Here is a 23,750-nt window from a genome sequence, read left to right as displayed (position 1 = left end):
GAAAAAAAAAATAGGAGATGGAAAGTGACGAATTTGTTAATAAATAAGGGTAAATCAGACGTTAATTATTGCCACATAAGCTATTTGACTATATCACTAAAAATTGTCAAACATAGACTAGATACAAAATCACATGTTTAAAGTGACCCAGTTACTTACAATCAAATTTTATAACCAAAACACGTAATCTTACGTTCATTCCCACTACACTGCATTACGTACCCTTAGATTATTGCCGTTTATTCAGCGACAGTATGTCGTTTTTTCATTTTAAAGTTCCCCTTGTAGACTGTCCGCTTTCGCTGATTCTTCTCTGTTTTCTTAAACCCTAAACCCTAGACGAATACCTCAAACCCCAACAACCAAATCCAATGGCTTCGACGATCCTCAAAATGGCAAGCAAGCTAAGAAATATCTCACAAAAAACAACATCCTTAGCGAGTCTGAGAAGATCGCTAGGCACAGTCGCAGAAACCAGTGCCACTTCGAAAGGAAGAAAAACGACCAAACCAAACTTTACTCTTTTATCGAAAATAAGCCATATCGGAAACCCGTCGATCAGCATCGTCCCAGATCTCGATCAGTGGGCCAAGGAAGGCTCGAAATATAACGCAGCCGAGTTACGATTCGTTGTAAAGACTCTTCGATCTCGCAGGCGCTTCAACCACGCGCTTCAGGTAACGATTCTGTTTCGGTTGACGATGATCACGAAGTTGTTGAGAATTTATCTTAAGAAATGAAAATGAACTCCCTATGAAGCCGAGTTGAGCATTTAGTTATGGCTTTTGTTAAAACTTTTGCTCTTCTTGTGTGCGAGTTGTTTCTTTGGAGTCCAAGCAATAAGATTCTTAACTTAGAGTAATGTAGAATCACAGGAATATGTGTTTTCACGATAAACTCACGAGATTTCTACAGGTGCAAAATTCTTTTATTTTATCCATTATTGTCCATCGGAACACAGATTGATATGATAAACGTACGGTAAAATTGATGAATCCACTAATTTGACTGCTAAAATGATTGGTCAATTTAGCAAAATCTTGCAAACCCTAACGACTTCTTCCCAAACACCTATCTATAAGGACTAGTTTGTCCCGGAAACGAGTCATAACATTTTTCATTGTGATACACGCTCTTCTCAATGTTCTCATCCATAAAAGATTCTTCTGATCCTAAATCATGCATACTCTGTTTTTGTTCAGGCTTGTGAATGGTTGCATAAAAGGGAGGGCAGTGCATTTACATCTGGCGATCAAGCCGTGCTTTTAGAACTGATCGGTAAAGTCCGCGGTTTGGAATCTGCAGAGACTTACTTCAATACCATAATTGGAGTAAAAGAAGACAAAAAAAAGTTATATAGTGCTCTCTTGTATTGCTATGCAAAAGAAGGCAGGACCGACAAGGCTCTCTCGCTTATGCAGAAAATGAAGGATCTGGGCATTGCCAACACGCTCGCTCACAACAGCCTTATGACCCTCTATAAGAATATGGAGCAAGTCGATAAAATCATAGACGTGCTGTTAGAGATGAAGAAGGATAAGATTCTCCTGAACAGTTTCAGCTATAAAATAGGCTTAGATGCATATGGCATGAAATCTGATTTCGACAGCATGGAGAAACTTCTTAAAGAAGCGGAGAGTCAACCCGGCATCGCAGCTGAATGGGAGTTTTATTCCAAGACGGCCAATTTCTACATCCAAGCTGGTGAGACTGAGAAAGCTTTGGTTCACCTCAAGAAATGCGAAGAACTGGTTGGTAGAGATGCAATGGGATACAATCACCTGATTTCACATTACACAAAACTTGGTCATAAAGACCAGGTGATGAGGCTTTGGGGGATTCAGAATGATAACTGTAAAAAGCATCTCAATTTGGACTATGTGACAATGATTAATACGCTCTTGAAGCTCGGAGAGGTTGAAGAGGCTGAGCGAATGTACAAGGAATGGGACTCATCTTGTCTGTTTTACGATGTCCGAGTGCCTTATATACTTGTTAACTGGTACTCTAAAAAGGGGCTGAATGAAAAGGCTGAGTCAATGCTTCTTAAAATCACTGCAAAAGAGAAGACCCTGACACCGACATGCTGGTCTGTCGTTGCAGATGGGTATTTTGAGCAAGAAAAGATGGAGAAAGCTTTTGAGTGCATGAAGAAAGCTCTGGTCTTGCAGTCAAAAAATACCCGATGGAGGCCTAAGCGGATTGTAGTCATGGGAATTCTGGATTGGCTCGCGGATAACAGAGAAGTTGAGGAAGTTGAAGCTTTTATGGGCTCGATGAAGAACGTGGTTCAAACTGGTAGAAAGATGTACCATGCCTTGATCCGGGCGTACATTAGATCAGGGAAAGAAGTAGACGGGGTTTTGGAGAGAATGAAAAGTGATGGCATAGACGTGGACGAGAACACACAGAAGATACTCAAACCTCAAGCGGCATGAGAATTGACCGGACATGATTGATAATGAAGTAGTGCTTTAGAGACTCACATGTTGTGGTGTTTTTTCAAAATATGCTTTAGAAATCACTAGGATTATTATGTGCTTCGTTTGTTGTGGCAGGCTTCAGTAAGCCATTAAACTTTTATCAGCTCATGTTTTCTGTCTAATTTTTTTGGAAACTATTTATTCCAGCTTGAATCTTGTTTGCAATGATCTGATATCTGACCCGCAACGAAGATCATTGTGATGACGTCTATGTATGAAAGAAATTAGTTCAACTTTAATACCGTTGTAATCATTTTGAGTTTCATCGTACATTTGTTTCATTACTAAAACTTGGACCTTTTGGTTTAATTTTACTTAAAAATTTCGTCTTTCTCTGCTTTCTCTCAATTCATATATTTCTTAATTTTTATCTCTCTGTCGCCTAATATCTTCATCGCCGCGGCCGGGACCAGAGCCTGGTCGAGTTAGTATGATTTTTGAGATGGAAAATTGATTGAGAAAAAAAAAAAAAGTCCGAACAGGTTATCACCTAAATTATCCCAAAACCATTAAACGAAGAGTGATTTTCACAAAAGTCATTTCTTATAGATAAAATTGCAGCTATGTCACCTCCAAATAACGTGTTGCAAGTAAGTCACTTTTACCAATTATTGGACTAAAATACCCGTACTTAGAGCAACCAAAAAAACGTTCTACGAAACACTCGCGAAGAAGAACAGCGAAGATTCTCCTTCCAAAATCTGAAGTCGAGCGTTCTGAGTCGAAATCGCCGTTCGAAATCGAAGGTCCAGGTCGAACGGCGAAGATTTTCCGATCCAAAAACTTATTATCTGCTCCCTATTCTTCACTTGGCGTTCGAAATCGAAGGTCAATGTAGAACGGCGAAGAATCTCTGGCCAAAATCCGTGTTCTCGGCTCCTCGTCTTCGCTCGCCGATCGAAATCGAAGGATGAAGTAGACATGTGAAAATTCGAAGTCTCTCCTCGAATACTTCCACTGCCAAAGCCAAATTTTTCAGGTTCGAATATTGATTACTTGTTTCTGGAAACTGAATTTGAAAATTAGGTTTTTGTTCTGCTATATGATTCAATATTTTAGAATGAAAAAAATGAAGATTCGTAGGTTTTGCTTTTCAACTAAAAAAATTGTAATTATTCCGGTGATTTTTCTCAGCAATTCCTTTTTCTTCTTTCACAGTGATTATTCAGACGATTTTCCTCAGCAATTCTTCGTCATCAACATTGATCACAGGTATTGCCTACTCGAATTTCATTATTTTTACACACAAACGTATTTACAGTAAGAATAACATTATTAGTCTCATAGTGAAAATAAAGTAGATTCACAGTACAAAGTTCAATAGATTCAAAGTAAACTCATAGTGAATTTTGGGTATCACATTGCACTAAAACGAAGTTTACAATTGCATGATATCACAATGAGTTGATTCATTCAGCAACACAAACTATTTGTATTCTTAGAATATTCAGGGTAGACTGACAGTGACGCATTTCTAAATAAAATGTAGACTTGCATACCAAAAAAAATTTCAATTCATCATAAACACAGCTAAAAGTAAACTCACATAACAAATTACAAATAAAATAAAAATTTGCAGTTCTTATTTATTACAGATAGTGTATAATCACAGATAAAAAATTATTACACTTAGAATATATTTGATGATGTATAATATATGTATATTTGCAGGGTTAATTTTGATAATGGAAAAGATCTCAATTGCTGTAAAATATGGTGAAATTTGGGATGCAGATTACATATACATCAACAACAATGCAAAGATGGTGCTATTGAGTCAAGACATGAGTTACATTGAGCTCATTACAAAATTATCCAAGGAAGTTTTCAATGACAACAAAGCCGAATTAAAAGTATCATTTAACACAGAGTATAAGGGCTTAAGAGGAATGATGATTGAAAATGACGACAATCTTGAAGTCTTGATGTACCTTCTGAAGAACAATGCACAGTACAAGAATTGTGCTTTAATCGTGGAAAACGATACAGCATCAAATGAAGACAAAGCTATAACAAAGAGAAAGGGGAGAGATAAGAGTCCTAAAATGGAAGAAGATGAATTTTCAACAAAAGGAGAAGCATAATCTCCATTTCTGGTTATTCCATAAAACAATATTGAAGACTTGGAAGAAGATATGATATTTCGTACTAAAAAAGAGTTGATTGACAGACTCTCTATGATGGTTATGAAATACCACTTTGAGTACAGTACTACTAGATCAAACAAGATTGCATACAATGCAAGATTGCATACGATGCTTGATGGGCATTCATATCTATTAGTTTAAAATATATATATTTTGTGTTGTTAATCCACTTCAAATTGTTTGAAATTTGTTCCTTGAGTCTACTTATTTCAACGATGCTGAGAAATAAGTATTAGCAGGGGAACTGCCAGCTTAGGTTCATCCTTTGAAAGTAACGAGTCTCTTAGTCTATTAGTGGACTTGACCAGGGCCTGAAAATAAATTAAATGCATGTTTTTGGTGAATTATCAAGTTTATAAGTACTCATTTCTCTTTCTTCTTTTTTTTGTGAACAATTTGATGGACTATAGCTGAATGTTGAATATATATTTTGCATGAAAAGTATTATGCTAGGAGTTCTGGCTAGAATTTGGACATATGATCAATGTAGACACAGCAATATTTTTTCATAACCAAAGTAGACTCATAGATATGAATGTCAATCAAGCATCTGAATAAGATAGACTCAATGAAATATTTTCTTAACCAAAGTAGACTCACCAAAAATTCATAAGGGACCAATATAGATTTATTTAAACACCAAAAAGTAGACTCAGGAAACAAATTTCAAACAGTTTGAAGTGGATTAACAACACAAAATATATATGTTTTAAACTAATAGATATGAATGCCAATCAAGAATATTAACAAAGTAGACTCAATGTAATATTTTCATAATCAAAGTAGACTCACGTATCAGACTACTTAAAAATTCATAAGGGACGAATGTAGATTTATATAAACACCAAAAAGTAGACTCAAGAAACAAATTTCAAACAGTTTGAAGTGGACTAACAACACAAAATATATATATTTTAAAGTAATAGATATGAATGCCAATCAAGCATCTGAATAAAGTAGACTCAATGGAATATTTTCATAACCAAAGTAGACTCATGTGTCAAATTACATAAAAATTCATAAGGGACTAATATAGATTTATTTAAACACTATAACGTAGACTCAATGAACAAATTTCAACCAGTTTGAAGTGGACTAACAACACAATATATATATATATATATATATATATATTAAAGAAATAGATATGAATGCCAATCAAGCATCTGAACAAAGTAGACTCAATGAAATATTTTCTAACCGAAGTATACTCGCGTATCAAATTACATAAAAATAAAGTAGTCTAATATAGATTTATTTATACACCAAAAATTAGAATTAAAGAACAAATTTCAAACAGTTTGAAGGGGACTAACAAAACAAAATACATATAATTTAAAGTAATAGATATGAATATCAATCAAGCATCTGAACAAAACAAATTAATAAAAATTAGGGAAGATCCACACTTAATTATTTACACAAACAAATAAAGTCAAATCAACATTTAAGCAACTAGAATTGTACCATACTCAAATCCTTATCCTTTTTTACAAAACATATTTGTAAATAGTTCTTAATAAAATATTTTGATAATTAACAGAATCTAATGAATAAAATAGAAAGACCATTTCAGTTAGTGATATAAAAGCTAATACTAAATACAAAGATTACTATGACAAAAGAACATTTTATTTTGTAATAACAGATATGATTATGTATTTTTTGGTGAATTCTAAATTCAGAACTAATTTCTTTAAATTGTGAATGACTGAATTCTCAAGTTTTTGGTGAATTATCTAGTTTATAAGTACTCATTTCTCTTAATTTTTTTTTTGAACAATTTGGTGGACTATAGCTGAATGTTGAATATATATATATTGCATTAAAAGAGTTATGCTAGGAGTTCTGGCTAGATTTTGGACATCTCTCTCTCTCTCTCTCTCTCTCTCTCTCTACATCTATATGATCAAAGTAGACACAATGGTAATTTTTCATAACCAAAGTAGACACATAGTAGTCTAATATTATTTAAACAACAAAAAGTAGACTCAAGGAACAAATTTCAAACAATTTGAAGTGGATTAACAACACAAAATATATATATTTTAAACTAATAGATATGAATGCCCATCAAACATCCATAAAAAGTAGACTCAATGAAATATTTTCTTAACCAAAGTAGACTCACATATCAAATTACATAAAAATTCATAAGGGACCAATATAGATTTATTTAAACACCAAAAAGTAGACTCAAGAAACAAATTTCAAACAGTTTGAAGTGGATTAACAACACAAAATATATATGTTTTAAACTAATAGATATGAATGTCAATCAAGCATCCAGAAAAAGTAGACTCAATGTAATATTTTTATAACCAAAGTAGACTCACGTGTCAAACTACATAAAAATTCATAATGGACTAATGTAGATTTATTTAAACTTAAGGAACAAATTTCAAACAGTTTGAAGTGAACTAAGAACACAATATATATATATATATATATATATATATATATATATATATATATATATATATATATTAAAGCAATAGATATGAATGACAATCAAACATCTGAACAAAGTAGACTCGATAGAATATTTTTTATAACCGAAGTATACTCACGTATCAAATTACATAAATATAAAGTAGTTTAATATAGACTAATTTATACACCTAAAAGTATAATTAAAGAACAAATTTCAAACAGTTTAAAGGGGACTAACAAAACAAAATACATATAATTTAAAGTAATAGGTATGAACATCAAACAAGAATCTGAACAACAAATTAATAAAAATTAGGGGAGATCCACACTTAATTATTTACACAAACAAATAAAGTCCAATCAACATTTAAGAAACTAGAATTGTACCATACACAAATCCTTATCCTTTTTTACAAAACAAATTCGTAAAATAGAAAAACCATTTCAGTTAGTGATATAAAAGCTAATACTAAATACAAAGATTACTACAAATCTTGAACTTCAACAACGAGAACGAGTGTAAGTGCAAGTTCTAGATCGACAAATGTTCTTAAATTGTTGATCTCTATAACTTCCATATCCATGGCGTGTTTCCAAAGCTGAGTGCTGTACTTCAACCGGAGATTATTGATGCATATTTCCTCGATTTGCATAACAGGACGATTTGAAATAAGTAAATCGGCAAATCCAACAACATAGATACCTGAATCAAAACTGAAAGACAAAAAACAAGAAAAATATTACAGTAATTAATGAGTAAACTAACACTGATAAAATTCAGAATATAATTTAATTACTAAACATACAAAAAAGAAATATAAGTTACAATGAAAAAATAAAGAATGAAAACAACTTACTAATTTATTCGTTTGGGTGTATCAGCAAAACCAAGTCATATGGCTTGAACACATTTGAGACAACTGACTTCTTATTCTGATTTTTTTTTTTATCTTAGAGAGCAGTTTAGGCATCTGTCTACAATACATATCACACTTTTTCATCAAATTATTGTTCTCACGACCAATAGATGAATAAAAAATTATTATCTTGCCACTGACTGACTCTATGGGAAACAGAGACCAATGGAAAAACGTATCTGCTCCATCAATTGAAATCTTGAGGGGAATAAGAATCAAATCCACATCTTCCCAATTCTGTGTGTTTGATATAATTTGTCCCATTAAAAATAAAAAATTATAATTATGTAATAACCAATAGAAACTATACTAAATATATAATAAAATATATAACCAAATACAAACCTTTTATAACATTCATGAGATAGGACTCAATCTCAGCAAGGACATTAGAACTTTGAGGTACGTTTTCATCACAATACTTCTAGAAGTTTACATAAAACATAATATCGGTCATCGTAACACACAACTGAAAGCATTGATGATATACATATTTCATCCTCAAATAATATGCACATATCTCCATGTTCTTCAAAATACATTCATAAAATATATCACCAAAACACCTTCCTAGCAAAATATATACTCGCAGTTAATCTTTATAATAACAAACGTATACTCACAGTGAAAAATTTAACACAACAAACGAATATTCACAGTTTATCAGAAATTCCTAGATAATACAACAGTCTCAGGCTTGATTTATCAGAAATTCAATTGCACATTTCAACAAAGATCATAAATGAAAATCAGTTCTTTGCAAATTATAATCAATCCATTTCACGATACAAACATAAGCATTAACACATTTAGAAGCACAAATTGACGATGAAGAACCCTAATACAAAGCCATTGTTACCTGATTGAGCTCGCTCGCGCACAGAAGAGCTTTCTCAGCTTCCTCGTCGAACCTGAGTCTCCACTCCGCCGATTCTTCCATGGCTTCTCTGTTAGCCAAATCGCCTGCTCCGGCGAGCACCACCACCGGATCCAGAGAATCTCTGCAATCCCGAACTTCAGCGAAGGCGGCAATTGTGAGTTCGTAGTCGGCGAGGAAGAGGCTGGTTCCGCTAGAGACCATCGGCGACGATGACGAGAACGCGAGACCGTCGGTACTGTGGTCGATGGCGAGACTCGGGAGGTAGATCGAGAAGGAATCATAAGTTTGGAGAAGAGGATTCTCCGATCGGCGTCGTCGGTGAGGAAGAGGCTGGTTCCGGCGGAGACCATCGGCGACGGCGACGAGAACGCGAGGCCCTCGGGGCTGTGGTCGACGACGAGGCTCGGGAGGCCGATCGAGAAGGAATCGAGGCTGTGTGTTTGTGTGAAAGATCTCGCGGCGATGAGAGGGAGGGATTTAACTGTGTGTTTCAGTGACAAGGGTAATTAAGACATTGTATAGGTGACACATATGCAAAATAAAGACACGAATGCAATTTAGACTCATTTGTGATACAAATGAAATAATGTGCTGTAGTTGTGACTTCAGCAGCAAATTCCACATAAACCAAAGAGTTATCGGGCTTGCGCCTAAATTTCAGCTTGGCTCCGTTAAGCCCATATTCAAGCCCAAGTGACAACCCAGAAAATTACGAAATTACCCTCCAAAGCTTGATGAGCTCTTCTTTTCTTTCTTCTTATTTGCACCTGGTAACCGAAAGAAAGAAGAAAAAAAACACAATGGCCAGAGATCGAAACGATTTGATGGCAGAGAAAGACGAGAAAGTTTCAGAGAAAGAAGAAGATATCGAGAGAAAACCACGGAAATCTCGAGAAATCTCAGATTCAGATTCCGATGGAGATAGAGTTAGAAAGCACAGAAAGTCTAGAAGGAAAGCGCGGGAAAGTTCAGATTCGGAGGAGGAGAGACGGCGGAGAAGAAGACGGAAGAAGCGAAGGTCACGAAGGAGGCACAGCGAAAGCAGCGAAGTCGATGATTCGAGCTCGGATTCGGAGTCGGAGCTCTCAGAATCGCAGTCGGAGAGCGATGAAGATAGAGATAGGAGGAGAAAGAAGAGGTCGAGAAGTAGGAGAGAGAAAGGGGACGATGAAGAGAGGGAAAGGAAGAGGAAGAAGAAGAAGAAAATAGAGAGAGAGGAAAAGAAGAAGAAGAAGAAGAAGGAGAAGAAGGACAGAGGAAGCAGAGGAGCTGTGACCAACTCTTGGGGGAAGTACGGGATCATCAGAGAAACTGATATGTGGTAACTATTCTTTTTGTTGCCGAGAAACGATTCTGAAATCTCCAAGACCGAAAAGCTTTTCGAGAATCTATTTGTGTTAACTTATGCTGTCTTGTTGTGGGAATTAGATTTAGATTATACATTTCAAGACAAGTTCTTCTTGAGGATTTAGCCTTTGTGGTTGTGTGTAGGTGACTCCATTACTAAGAACTCATTTGTTTCAATGTTTTGGTTTGTTAGCAATAATCCGATGATGATTATACAAATTTTTTTTTTCTCTTCTTATGAGGATTTAATTGAGTTCACTACTAAGTGCATTTATGTTTTGCAGGAACAAACGACCAGAGTTCACGGCATGGTTGGCCGAGGTGAAAAAGGTGAGCTCTTTGTTTGCCGATATGGCATTTCTATGTGAGAGCTAAAAGTGTTAAACGAGTTTGCTCATATTGCATTGCCTTTGGTTTATCTTTGTAGATTAACCTTGAAGCCTTGCCCAACTGGGAAGAAAAACAGATGTTTAAACAGTAAGTGAATATGCTGCGGCTCTGTGTATTATTTTCATTTTCGGATCGATCCCGAGATAATTCTAATCGTGGAGCAACACTTGATGCATTATGATGTGCAGATTCATGGAGGATCACAATACAGCAACTTTTCCTTCAAAAAAGTAAGCTCCTTTAGTTTTATGTTTTTCTTTTGAGAGGTTTTTTAGGGTTTTGTTGTTAGGACATGACATTAGTTTGTTTTTGTTGTAGCTAAAAGAAAAGTTACTCCTTGTAATGTGAGCATAAGTAGAGTCTGTGAACTGGTCATTTACTATATTATTTTTATTATTGATGAGATAGGTATTATAACCTCGATGCTTTTTATAAGCATCAATTGGAAAAGGAGATTAAACGAGGATTCAAGAAACGCACAGAATCAGAGCGCACTGTCTTCAATGATGAAGAAATACGCCGGTATATTTCAGTCATGTGTACATATATTTTCCCTTCTTCTTCTTCGTTTTTTTGTTTTTGTTTTTGTTTTTTTTGTTTTTGTTTTTTTTTTTGTCTATTGAGAACTTTTGAAATCATATAATGTATGTCTCTTGGTATTTTGTAATGCTGAACCGGAGCTTATTTACTATGACGAATCCAGCAGACGCGGGCTTGACGAAATGCTTCAAGCCCAAAATCTGTTTTGTCAATAGTATTTCTGGTTTTGTCTTTCATTGACATGTATTAATCTTTTTATCTTCCCTATTTGTCCGAAGACAACAAACAACGATGTGTTCTTTGCAGGAAAGAACACATATTATTTTTGTTCAACTGGAAGCATTAAAACTTGCCTTACGAACAACCAACGATGTGTTCTTTGCAGGAAAGAGATGCAGATAGAACGTGAAAGGCGAAAGGAAGAAGAAGTGGAAGCCTTAAAGCGTTCCATGCAGGGTGGAATGGTAAGTAGTTTTTTATTTTATAAATTAAAATCAACTCAATTTAAAAATAAAAACAACTCATTTACGCTTTTTTTCTTCATTGTTGCTTGTTTGATTTCCCAGGCACAAGCGATGAAAGAGCAGGCTCAGCTCAGGGAGGAGATGGCATACCAGTACAAGATTGGAAATTTCGAGGTATCGTGAATGAACTCAATAACCACATGTCTCCTCAACATAACCTATATATGTATATGTAAGATTCTTGGAATTGAAATTTACTGGTCACCATGTTGTTTTCACAGGCTGCATCGGCTATTCAGAAAAGACTTGATCCAGATGTTCCAATGTGAAACTCGTCGACCCGAGTTTGATCGAAAGCGGTTTGATTATGGTATTATGGATTTCTTTGGTGCCAATAATCCCGCTGGATCATTTTTCGAAGATGTGGTAGATTCGTGTGCTTTGTAATCAAATAGCTTACTTTATGTAGAAACCCAAGGAAAAGTTTAGATCAAGGGAGGTTTTTTGTGGAAAGTATTTATGTAGTGTATGAGATTTAGAATTTAGAGCTAAGATATGTCTACCCTTTTCTTCGAGTCGTCCTTTCTCCGAATTTATGAAAAAATCACAACAATAATATTTTTGTGTCATAATAAATCAGCATTGGCATCTCTCTATGCAAATACCAGTATTTTTTTATGCACTTCGACACCTCTATGTTTAGCGTAGCCACGTTCTCTCCCTTGTTTATTCATCTTCAAAATAAATTTAGTACAAAAAAAGTCTTTGAATTACTACACAAAGCAATATTTTGGTATTTTAATTTTTGGAAATTTTTTGTTTCGCCCATTGACTAACCCGACTTTAGCTAAAAGCTTGGGCGTTCCGACAAACGTGCCCTACCGCTTTTGGCCGAATGCCCCTTCTGATATTTTAACGGATGTTGCGATATTTTAGTACGCAAGTGCACGTAGTCGCTCAAGTAGTAAAGTTTGTAAGAACGAGTCTATCCCACGAGGATTATGCTTAACCGATTATTTAAACCCAGTAACGAATTGAACTCAAATAAACAAAGATGATTATTAACTAAAACGACAAACTAAACTTAAAAAAAAGTCTTTTTATTCTGTTAACCGCATAAGTTGGTTCCTCCAACAACATGTAAGTAAAGCACAAAGTAAATACGGGTGCATGGATGAGTAGAAGACAAGGGCAACGGCTTCGCTAAGCTCTCCTATGGTCAGGATTTCTAGAACTACACACGATTTTTCGGTTCTATCTCTTCACTAATCACATTCACGTAATTATCACTAAATCTCTATCGAACATCTAACAACCTATGTCAATACCGGATTTTTATCTCTCGATCTCAAACCCTAAAAATACGACAAGCATTACAAACAAGAGTGTACACACGACTCCATAGCAGCCTAACTATCTTTACCTTAGGAATTCTTATGCACGATCAACCTAATTTTTCTCAAGCATCAAGTCAATCCTAAAAATAATGAATGAGGTCGCGACTCTCACACAAGAGTTAAGCATGTAATTAAATAAAGCGATAGAGAAGAAGAACATGAAAAATACTAAAATTAAAAAATAATGAACTCACAACCATAATCAAGCAAAGCTAAGCCATCATCCATAAATGAGTTCAGTTCATGGCGGCGAGAATAACAGAAACTCAAGAGAAATAAAAACAAACTATGAAAACTAAATTAAAACAATAAAACATAAATGAGAGTTCCATATAATTGAGATAGAAGGAAGAACACTGAATTCGCGGTTGTCAATCACGACGAACGGTGATCTTCTTCTCTGGTTGTCTCTTCTCTCCCAACAAGGCAAACAATTAATAATAACTTAAAATGAAACCTCTATGAGAGTTATAATATATAGGGTGTTTTAGGTATTTTCGGAATAATATGATCCTTTAGATTGGATCTAATGGCTTAAAAATGCTTAAAATCGGGCAATTAACGAAAACAATATTTTTGGGCTGCGGTGAAATTGGACAGCTGCGCAGTTATTTTGAATTGGCCGTAACGTCTTGCCCCTATGCCAAATTTTCGTAAATAATCATGCGTTGGAAAGTTAAGAGAAAGATCTATCCAATATGGAGCTGGATAATCCAAAATCTTCAAATCAAAATCTCAAAATTGTGCAGAAGAGGACGTCGTGTGAAATTCTCTCTAATCTGTACCAATTACATCCTTAGCACCAAAATATTCTCTCTAATCTGTAAATCACTCACAAACACATTAAAGAAACTAAAAAATCACTCAACAACGTGTGAAATTCAAGCAAAAAAATATGAGTTTAATGCGTATAAAACGCACCTATCAAATTCCCTCAAACTTGAACAATCACTTGTCCTCAAGTGATAAAAGCAAAAACAAAAACAAAACACACACACACACACACACACACACACACACACACATACACACACACACAAGAAGTTAACTAAAAATAACGGTAACTTTTGGTTATCGATTCGCCTTGTAAAAAAATATGCTCGCGTCAACTACGAATTTATAGACTTACAATGCAAAGGGTATTCATGATTTTGATTTGAATTCATCTACCAACTGTGACAAAAAGTGAAATACAAGTTAGTGTTACCTTGATCCTTTACAACGTTTACGTATCTCGCGAACTCTCGGGTACCCTGCTTTGCAACGTTCTCAACCGCCCTCAAGAGATTTCACATAGCCAAATTTCAACGACTTATGGCTCAACACACCCATATGCTCACTCTTCTCCCTTAGTCTCCACTGATGTACATATTTTCTCTCTAGTTGGTCCGTAGGTCTTTTCGGATTGTAATGTTCAGGCTAGGATATGAAATTTTTAGTGACTAATCAACTTAACAAGGATCACGTATCACTTCTCACCAAACACTCAAGCTTCACACTTAACTCGCTCAAGCTCTCGACCTCTCCCAAAAGAACCCTAAACCGTCATTAAGACTCTCGACGCACAAACATATCTCCAAACCATATTTATTTTTTGTTTGAACACCGTAATTAACAAAACAAAAAGACACAAAAATAAAAAATAGATGCTAAAAGTGAGCATCATCTAAAACTTTTTTTTTTCATTTCTTTTTTGCGTATGGCGTCCCCACTCCTTTTGGCAGCATCCACTAATTCGGAACTTAATTTGAAAACCATATATATATATATTTTTTTTATCTTTTTCTTTTCTTTTCTTTTCGACAACGAATAAAAATAAATAACAAATGATTAAGGTGTTCAACATTTTTTTATTGACTTGGAGACTCACTCAAGAACTTGTCAAAAACTCTCGGAAGTGACTCGCGATGACGTCCTTACTAGATTGAAGGGTTCTTGTTGGGGATGTCTTCATGGGCTGACTTTTCGTTATGTGGCTAAGAACGAGATGGATTAGTGTTTGGATCTTTTTGCAAGGGCTCTAATAAAAAAAATTTCAGGTCAGCTCTTTGGCTTAAAGTGGCTAATCTTTACGCCTATATCATCCTAACTAGATTAACGCATACTCAATTTTACCTCGATAAAGGGTAGGAAGGGTTTTAGTGTGTTGAAGTAATCTCACTTAGGCGATCGGTCTAGTTACATCACAAAAGCACCATAAAGATTCTCAAGACATACATACTGGAGTCAAAACATAGTAAACATAAAACTTGTACGAATACAATCACACTCAAGAAGATCATGACTAACAACCCTACGCATATACTTAAAATCTTAAAGTCCCCTAGGCAAGCATTTCAGAATTACAATCAAAACAAGATAATCATAAAGGTAGGGGCTGGAATACTTACTTGGCAGACACCTCCTGCACAAATGGGCTCGTCGAAGCTCCGGGGCGTTTTTTTTTTAAATTTTTATTTATTTATTTATTTACGAAATATCTAGAAATAAAATAATAAAAATGAAAAACTAAAAAAAAAACATTGGGTTGCCTCCCTACAAGCGCTTTAATTAATATCAATAGCTTGGCGGGATACTTTTACCACTTCATGTTTCGGCTCACTTCCTCGCCGAGTCCTTTTCGCTCTTCTTTGTACGGCGGCGGCCATTCACCTCTCCACGATGCTTCGTGAGACTTCATTCTTGCTTGCTTCTCGTCGCTGGAAGAAGGCCCTCGTCAACGTCTTTTCACATATACCTTCGAAACAATGAAGGTGAACAAAAAAGAAAAGTTAGAAAAGACTAAAAAAATAAAAAGAGCTCAAATTGAAAAGTAGATAATCTAATATCGGTTAAAGACTTAGTCCTTGGCAATGGCATAAAACACTTGTTGCGATATTTGAGTACGCAAGTGCAAGTAGTCGCTCAAGTAGTAAAGTTTGTAAGAACGAGTCTATGCCACGAGGACTATGCATAACCGATTATTTAAACCCAGCAACGAATTGAACTCAAATAAACAAAGATGATTATTAACTAAAATGAAAAACTAAACTAAAGCACAAAGTAAATACGGGTGAATGGATGAATAGAAGACAAGGCAACAGTTTCACTAAACTCTCCTATGGTCGGGATTTCTAGAACTATGTACGATTTTTCGGTTCTATCTCTTCACTAATCACATTCAAGTAATTATCGCTAAATCTCTATCGAGCATCTAACAACCTATGTCAATACCGGATTTTTATCTCTTGATCTCAAACCCTAAAATACGACAAGCATTACAAACAAGAGTGTACACACGACTCCATAGTAGCCTAACTAATATTTACCTTAGGAATTCTTATGCACGATCAACCTAATCTTTCTCAAACATCAAGTCAATCCTAAAAATAATGACTGAGGCCACGACTCTCACACAAGTATTAAGCATGGAATTAAATAAATCGATAGAAAAGAAGAACATGAAAAATACTTCAGTTAATAAGTAATGAATCTACAACCATAATCAATCAAAGCTAAAATATAAGCTAAACAATCTTTGACGACCAGAGTAACAGAAATACAAAAGAAATAAAAACAAACCACGAAAACTGAATTAAAACAATAAAACATAAGCGGGAACTCCAAGGAGTTAAGATAGAAGGAAAAATGCTGAATTCACAGTTATTAATCACGATGAACATTGATCTTCTTCTCTGATTGCCTCTTCTCTCATAATAAACCAAACAACTAATAAAAACTTAAAATAAAACCTCCCTTCTAATTATGAGAGTTCTAATATATATATATATATATGGACCTTTGGATTGGATTCAATGGCTAAGAAATGCTTAAAATCGGGTAATTAACAAAAACAACGTTTTTGGGCCGCAGTGAAAATGGATAGTTGCGCAATGATTTTGAATCGGTCGTAACGACTTGCTCCAATGTCCGATTTTCCCAAATAACCATACGTTGGAAAGTTTAAGAGAAAGCTCTATTCAGTTATGGAAATGTATCATCCAAAATATTCAATTCAAAATTTCAAAATCGTGCAGAAGAAGACGTCGTGTTTGTTATTTCGCTCTAAGTTGCCCGAAAATATATGAATCGTCTTGACTTGCTCCGATTACATCCTTAACACCAAAATACTATCACAAACCTCTAAATCACTCACAAACACACTAAGCACACAAAAAAATCACTCAAGAACGCATGAAATTCAAGCCGAAAATAGGAGTTTAACGCATATAAAACACACTTATCACGTATAAAACGCACTTTTCAATGGAATGGAAACTTCCAGCCGCTATGGACCGAAAATTTTCGTTAGAGTGGAATGGAAATTTCTGTTATGAGACTGGGAATTCCTCTACATGAAAGTTGGCTCCAGCGAACATGAGAAAACAACAAAATCTAGACTGGTGGAGATTAATCCAACGACCCAGGTTTTTTCTATTTAAAAAAAAAACCCAGAAGGAATGTGTTCCGGCCATTTTCATGCAATTCTTGTTCATGTATAGAATCAGAAGTTCCATTCTAACGTGTCACCAAAATAGAAGATCTAATTTATATTATGGCGAAATTACGACTTATGTCGGTTCCGACGCCGCTTCCGCTCATACGTGGTGTAAGCTCCTTTAAGAGGTTTTTAATGTATTAAATATTGTGAAATTACGTGGTGTAAGCTCCTTTAAGAGGTTTTTAATGTATTAAATATTGTGAAATTTGTTGTAACTAGCCAAGTTTGCTATTCTTATTGGGGGAATAGCCCAAGTTTCATTTTATTAAGCAAGTAACCCATATTTTATGCTCAGACCATAATGCCCTCGCTTCCTTCACGTATCAGTTAATTAATTAACGTACTGGAGTGATTCTACTAAATTAATTAACTAATTCGTGAAGGATTTGAAATTCACAAAAAAATTACAAAAATTAAAACTTAAGTCAATTGATATTCAAAGCGTTCAATTAATTAACGTAATTCCTAATTCAATCATTTAGTAAATTAACTTTACTCACAAAAAAATCAGAACCTAAACTAATATTCAACCAATAAGTTAATTAATTAACCTAACTCAATTCAATCAGCTAATTAAATTAACTGATTCGTGAATTTACAGTGAATTAATAAAATCGGAGAATCCGATCTTCGATCCGAACGCCGTGAATCCGAGCTTCGATCTGAGAAGCATCCGATCATCAACATTCGCCGACGACGAGGATTCGCCGATGAGGACGACGACGAGGAAGACAATGACGTGTCACGACTGTGACCGGCGACGAGGTCGAGGCAAGAGTCGACGAACGAGAAGAGAATCACGGCGGCAACATTCGAGGTCGAGAAATGACCGGCGACGGAGATTCGCCGATGAGGACGACGACGAGGAAGACGATGACGTGTCACGACGGTGACCGGCGGCGAGGTCGAGGCAAGAGAGGAGAGAGCGAAGAGAAGGTCAGATTATCGTTGTTCATGAGAGAAGATGAGGAATGAAGGCAGTTTAGGTAATATATTAAAGTTGGGCTATTTACTTAATAAAAAGAAACATTGGCTAGTCCTTTAATATTGTTAAGCCAATTGGGCTATTCTTCAAAATAGCCCTATATTTAATATATATCCAACAACATTATTTCCGTTCGATTTTTATCGCATGTCGATTTTTCATCAAAAACGGTATTTCATTTATCCATTTTCACATTTTTTCCGTTTGATTTTTTGGAAATCAGGAGTCTCAAAATGACACCAAAAATGACATTTCTGACCTTGGATCAATCTATGATCATTTTTTTTCTAAGTTATGAATCCAACGAATATGACGGACATGGCCAGCATGGCCAGCAAGAGCCAGACTTTCTAATTTTCCATCTTTTATACTATTTCTTCCTTTATCACGCAAAAAAGATTATTTCTCTTTTTTAAGCCCCCTAAGCTTGAAAGCTTATATTCCTCTTCTTTTTCAACTCTCTCTATCTCGTTCTCTCTCTCTCTCTCTCTCTCTCTCTCTCTCTAGCCGGAGATGGATCTGCAAAGCCCATATTGTTCAGGCTCTCCGGCGGAGTGAGAAGATCAGAGAAACACGGAGCAAAATCGAAACCGTTCTGGATTTGATCAGAAACTCAAAGCGTCGATCTCAATCCTCATCGGAGAAGAAATGGGGGCTGAGAGCACTTCGGGGGGCGGAGGAGAGACCACGACGGAGGTTCGGTTGAATGTCTACGATCTCACGCCTATCAACAATTACAGTTACTGGTTCGGCCTCGGAATATTTCACTCCGGCATTGAAGGTTCCAATGCTTGATCTTATTTTCACATAAATGAAGCGACCTAGGATCTGAATTCCCTTTCTCTCCAGCTAGTTAGAGTGATGTGTATTGAGTGATTGTGGCAGTGGAGGGGAAGGAATACGGATTCGGAGCGCACGATTATGCGGTGAGCGGTGTGTTCGAAGTGGAGCCCAAGACTTGCCCGGGATTCATTTACCGGTGCTCGCTCTCGCTGGGACGCGTTCGATTGCCGTGCCACGATGTGCGTGCGTTCATCGAGGGCGTTGCGTCGGAGTATCACGGAGACACCTACAATCTCATCTCCAAGAACTGCAACCACTTCACTCATGACCTCTCCACCAGGCTCACCGGAAAAGGCATCCCCGCTTGGGTCAATCGTCTTGCTCGCCTCGGTAAACCCCTCAATTACCACTCACTTCTCCACATGATTTAACTATTCACTATTCACTATTCATTTTGCAGGTGCTTTATGCAGTTGTTTGCTGCCCGAAAGCCTCCAAGCAACCACCGTTAAACAGTCGCCGGAATACCACGACGATTCTGGTGAGCCTTTCCCAAAAATAATCTCTTTCTCTCATCTGATCAACCTTTTATTTTTCACTAATTGTGTTTTGGATCATTACAGAAGAAGATGGGAGTGATTCTTTATCAAGCGGCCCGCCTCACGACTCGACAGAGATCGACGATGATCAAGAAAAGCGCCTTCTCTCACCGCTCGCTGGAACTGGTGACTTTGCTTTTGTCAAAGAGAGTCACAGGTGAAACTCAGCCATGGGACAAAATGACTCATTGGTTGTGTTTTCCTTTTTCTAGTGGAGACTTGTGGGTTGTATTCGTCAAGTCCAATTTGGTGTACATTTTAATTTTTGCGTTTCTTCCTTTCCCATGTTTTTTATTCTTTTATTGCTCCATGTATTCATGTTCTTGCTGCAAGAAAAATTGAAAAAATTCGGACTGATTGTTCTATTGAGGCTTTTTTATTGTAAAGGAACAAGAATGTTGGGGTTTTTTCCCCCCCTTCCCAAGCACTAGAGGACATTTTTCTTGAAATAAACTTGCCTTGTGACAAAGGCAATCTATTCTCTGTTTTCACTCGCCGCAATAAGACCAAATACCGACCCAAAAAAATCCAATCTACAGAGATTGGTTCCGAGTTCTAAATAAATACCCCAATACACTAACAAATTCTATTGAAAGTATGGCATCGCCAATGCCAGTTCTCATCAATTACATCTTTAAACCAGTTCAACATCTCTGATCTGATCTCGATATCTTCAGTTCCCGTCGAGCCCCAGTTTCGTAGTTAGCCACGAACAAACCTCCTCCAACTCTTCAGGGATCGTATGGTGCCCAAATCTGAAAATTCAAAACAAAACATTTATTATAGCTAGATTTCTTGCAACAGGGGTTATAATAGAAACATTACCGTGAATATGATTTGAATGTCACATCTTGAAACCCGTTTGTGGTCAAAGCATGTGCCGACTTCTCACCGAACTTGTGGGCGACAACTTCATCCACTGTAAAAGTCACACCATCACTGAAACTATTAAACTAGTTTCTACACTTTTTGCTATGTGATCACAGTACTGGTTTTAATGCTCTTTGGCTGGTGAGTGTTTCGCGAAAAACTAAACCCAGCTTGTCTCCAGGTAAATAACCTTGCTTTAATTTTTAAGAGTCAGATGTTTCGGACAAGCTAATAGTTTTCAGTTCTCAGGATTTGAACCTGTGACCTCTGCTTACCGCTGAACTAATGCCCTGTATTCATAAAAATAAACGGCCGGGTCCGCATATAATAGATAAATGGGTTTCAAGCAGTTATTGAAACAAAAAGATTCATTAACACTATATTCTCAAACCCTTTTCTTATATGAACTATCTATTTTATAAACAGAAGACAAAGAGTCCTATGGTTTGCGAGACCCGGACTATCCCGAAAGGTCAAGGCTTTACACAACTAATTACCGCTATTAATGGACCTATATATCACCCGAATGAGCTCACAATAACTTTAATATATCGCGATAAAGCAGGACCTAAAATGATGTGCACCTTTTCCATGACACAAGAAAATGGGCAAGGTTACGGCGCGCCTTGTGGCCTCATTCCCTCCTTCTGTTATCTTTTTGCGCAATATCCTAAAGAAGAATATAGATTTATCCAAGTCATTTACAAGTTCATGGGACAAGAGAGAATAACTCAGTGGTAAGCACCTTCAGCACCCCAAAAGAGCAGAGATGGTTCGACTCACATTCAAGTTTCTTTTAAATAAAAATATATCTTTTGGCCTTATCTGAAATTGGGGGGGAAAAAAAAAACATACTTTGCACAAGGAAGCCATCCACTGAGTCCGACAACCGAGCTGAGAGAAGGCAGGTATGGCTTTCCATTTGAGTATTTGCCCGAAGCATAAGTGGTCGCTGAATATAGGGCCGTCCCTGCACCCATACTGAACCCTCCCACTCCAAGCTTAACTATATACAAAAAACCAAATAATATTCCTTCATTTTATGGATGGGCATTCAAATTGGTAACATAAAAGAAAAAGCCTCTTTTCTCCATCAGCGGCCGGTATATATAGGAACGACATAAAACTGTACCGAGACGGTCTTTTCTGTAAAAAAACTAAGTCGACGAAACTTACTATCAGCAGGCTCATTTGACAGCAGATTCGCAACATGTGAAGCTGTGCAATCTAAGCCCTCTAAGTCGTCTGGACTATCTTCTGTGAGGTCTCCGACATCGAACCCTGATACATTAAAAAAAACAGACTTCAACTCACTAAAAGTCACTTCATTTTTTTATCTTCTTAGGGTACAGAATTATAAACGGGAATTATCCATGAACGGAGACTTACAACCAGTAGTAGGAAATCCACCAAACACAGAGATTGGTCGAGTCGGAGCGGTTGGGCATATCCATTTAATCTGCACCAAAAACAATCTCGCCATCACATTCCATGACAAAGTCAATTCACGAAAAAAAAAAAAAATTGATGTTAAGGATCCCATGACTTAAGATTCGTAAGATCACAGGTTACTCATCTCCAAGAAAATTAGTTTTGAGCCGGAATCCCGGTCAAAAATAATACAAGCCAGCCCAAGATGAGTAATCCTAACAAGTCAGCATCTTGAGGAAACATGTTAAGAATCTCACATCTTCGACATGAAGGGATTTAACAACATTAATAAGATCATATGTCACTCGTCTTATAGCCATTTGATTTTGAGATGGGCGTACGTGATACTTAAAAAATGATATCGGCAAATTTCACTTACATTAGGAAGAGGAAGAGTCTCCAAGCGCTGGGACCAACTGCCAGTTAGTGGTATAGAAGAAAAAAAAGAATCTTTGTCACTCATAGAAGGTCATAATAAAATAGCACAGAAAAACTTACCAGCTCCAAGAGAAGAACCAGCAATGCTCATATTAAGCCCCCAAAAGTTATATCACTAACCAAACTTCTTATTTAATTGGCTCAGAAGATCACAGTTCCTGGGAAGAAACACGAACCAAGAGTTAGCAAACAAATCCCACACAACAAACCAAACTGAGAACCCAAAACTTGCCCATATTGAAACCTTTTTCTTTATCAAATAAACACCCAGAGTTTGGATTTGGTGACCCAACAAAGAGAAAAGTGGCAAGTTTCTTCAAGACACTTGCTTGTAAATAAGTCTCTAAAACCTCAAAAATTGGTAACCAAAGGCACGAGCTGAGATTGACAGAAACAGAGATAGAGAACCTGACAGTTTTACGGAAAAATGGCTTCCCATTCAGAAGATAAAACCAGTACATCGACAAAATCCGATAACAAAATATAATTTAAATATATATATATATATATTTAAAATCTTGATTTTTTTATTTTATATATAAATATATACATATAAATAAGTATTTATATATATATATATATGTGTTATAAAATATAAATAAAGAAATATTGATGATACTAAGAAAAATCAATAAGTAAAAGATATAAAGAATAAAAAATAAAAAATAATTTAAAGAAAAAATAAAATAAAAAAGAAAATAATGAATTGGTTTTTTTATTAAAAAAAATACAAATTTGGATGATATTTTATCGATATTTGTCGATATTTTTTGAGTTTTTAACTGCTAAAAGATATTGATATTTTGTTGATATATCATATTGTTATTTTAACAATATTTATAAAATGATAACGATTATAACTAATATTTTACCGAGACTCTTCAAAATCGATATATGCGATATTTTGAACCTTGCTCAAAACCTCTCCACCCTTGGTTGGTGCGAAAAAAAATATAAAGTACCCTCATTCATCTCATTAAAATTATCACAACCCGTCACACTCTTCTTCACAAGCGACGAGAGATCCCTTAACTTAATAAAACCTGTAACTCAGGATTGAGCCGCCTATATACACTGCAGAGCAGCGATATTCCAGTTCCTCGGAATCCATTTGAAATCACAATACTTAAAGTCTTTAACTAAATCTAAAACATAACAAAAAATGC

General features: G+C 35.9%; 4 protein-coding genes across 4 annotated transcripts; 3 read left to right on the top strand and 1 right to left on the bottom strand.

Moving 5' to 3' along the window:
* The first annotated feature begins 278 nt into the window (after positions 1–278).
* On the top strand, positions 279–2,636 carry LOC149401732 (pentatricopeptide repeat-containing protein At4g21705, mitochondrial-like). Its single transcript, XM_089610309.1, has 2 exons — positions 279–677; positions 1,203–2,636. Exons 1-2 carry the CDS (start codon positions 372–374, stop codon positions 2,436–2,438), a joined length of 1,542 nt encoding a protein of 513 aa, XP_089466435.1. The 5' UTR covers positions 279–371; the 3' UTR covers positions 2,439–2,636.
* A 6,964-nt stretch (positions 2,637–9,600) lies between these two features.
* LOC149401731 (nucleic acid-binding protein) lies at positions 9,601–12,249 on the top strand. The gene is made up of 8 exons (XM_089613097.1): positions 9,601–10,181; positions 10,492–10,537; positions 10,635–10,684; positions 10,786–10,827; positions 11,006–11,119; positions 11,523–11,601; positions 11,704–11,775; positions 11,883–12,249. The coding sequence occupies exons 1-8, from the start codon at positions 9,661–9,663 to the stop codon at positions 11,928–11,930; spliced, it is 972 nt and encodes a 323-aa protein (XP_089469223.1). The 5' UTR covers positions 9,601–9,660; the 3' UTR covers positions 11,931–12,249.
* A 6,649-nt stretch (positions 12,250–18,898) lies between these two features.
* On the top strand, positions 18,899–20,194 carry LOC149401730 (deSI-like protein At4g17486). The gene is made up of 4 exons (XM_089613298.1): positions 18,899–19,244; positions 19,349–19,636; positions 19,707–19,787; positions 19,870–20,194. The coding sequence occupies exons 1-4, from the start codon at positions 19,112–19,114 to the stop codon at positions 20,004–20,006; spliced, it is 639 nt and encodes a 212-aa protein (XP_089469424.1). The 5' UTR covers positions 18,899–19,111; the 3' UTR covers positions 20,007–20,194.
* Positions 20,195–20,275: 81 nt separating this feature from the next.
* LOC149401729 (uncharacterized) lies at positions 20,276–22,676 on the bottom strand (the record flags this gene model as incomplete). The annotated part of the gene is made up of 8 exons (XM_089610861.1): positions 20,276–20,600; positions 20,671–20,764; positions 21,300–21,385; positions 21,571–21,721; positions 21,892–21,996; positions 22,105–22,174; positions 22,526–22,562; positions 22,645–22,676. Coding segments are annotated over 8 exons (657 nt in total), but the record flags the coding sequence as incomplete, so codon positions are not given.
* Between the last annotated feature and the right edge of the window lie 1,074 nt (positions 22,677–23,750).

This window comes from Urtica dioica, chromosome 4, assembly GCF_054948205.1.
Source record: "Urtica dioica subsp. dioica isolate 48M chromosome 4, U.dioica_male_clone48M_v1_H2, whole genome shotgun sequence".
In the NCBI taxonomy this organism is placed as follows: domain Eukaryota; kingdom Viridiplantae; phylum Streptophyta; class Magnoliopsida; order Rosales; family Urticaceae; genus Urtica; species Urtica dioica.
The sequence above is the reverse complement of the archived record's forward strand: the minus strand, read 5'-3'. Positions and strand labels throughout refer to the sequence as shown.

What these genes read in the sequence shown, in the direction of transcription:
- LOC149401732 (XM_089610309.1), top strand. Translation starts at nt 372, where the DNA reads ATGGCTTCGACGATCCTCAAAATGGCAAGCAAGCTAAGAAATATCTCA. An exon ending in GCTTCAACCACGCGCTTCAG is followed by an intron (nt 678 to 1,202) that starts GTAACGATTCTG and finishes GTTTTTGTTCAG; the next exon opens with GCTTGTGAATGGTTGCATAA.
- LOC149401731 (XM_089613097.1), top strand. Translation starts at nt 9,661, where the DNA reads ATGGCCAGAGATCGAAACGATTTGATGGCAGAGAAAGACGAGAAAGTT. An exon ending in ATCAGAGAAACTGATATGTG is followed by an intron (nt 10,182 to 10,491) that starts GTAACTATTCTT and finishes TATGTTTTGCAG; the next exon opens with GAACAAACGACCAGAGTTCA. An exon ending in AATGATGAAGAAATACGCCG is followed by an intron (nt 11,120 to 11,522) that starts GTATATTTCAGT and finishes TGTTCTTTGCAG; the next exon opens with GAAAGAGATGCAGATAGAAC.
- LOC149401730 (XM_089613298.1), top strand. Translation starts at nt 19,112, where the DNA reads ATGGGGGCTGAGAGCACTTCGGGGGGCGGAGGAGAGACCACGACGGAG. An exon ending in ATTTCACTCCGGCATTGAAG is followed by an intron (nt 19,245 to 19,348) that starts GTTCCAATGCTT and finishes TGATTGTGGCAG; the next exon opens with TGGAGGGGAAGGAATACGGA. An exon ending in GGAATACCACGACGATTCTG is followed by an intron (nt 19,788 to 19,869) that starts GTGAGCCTTTCC and finishes GGATCATTACAG; the next exon opens with AAGAAGATGGGAGTGATTCT.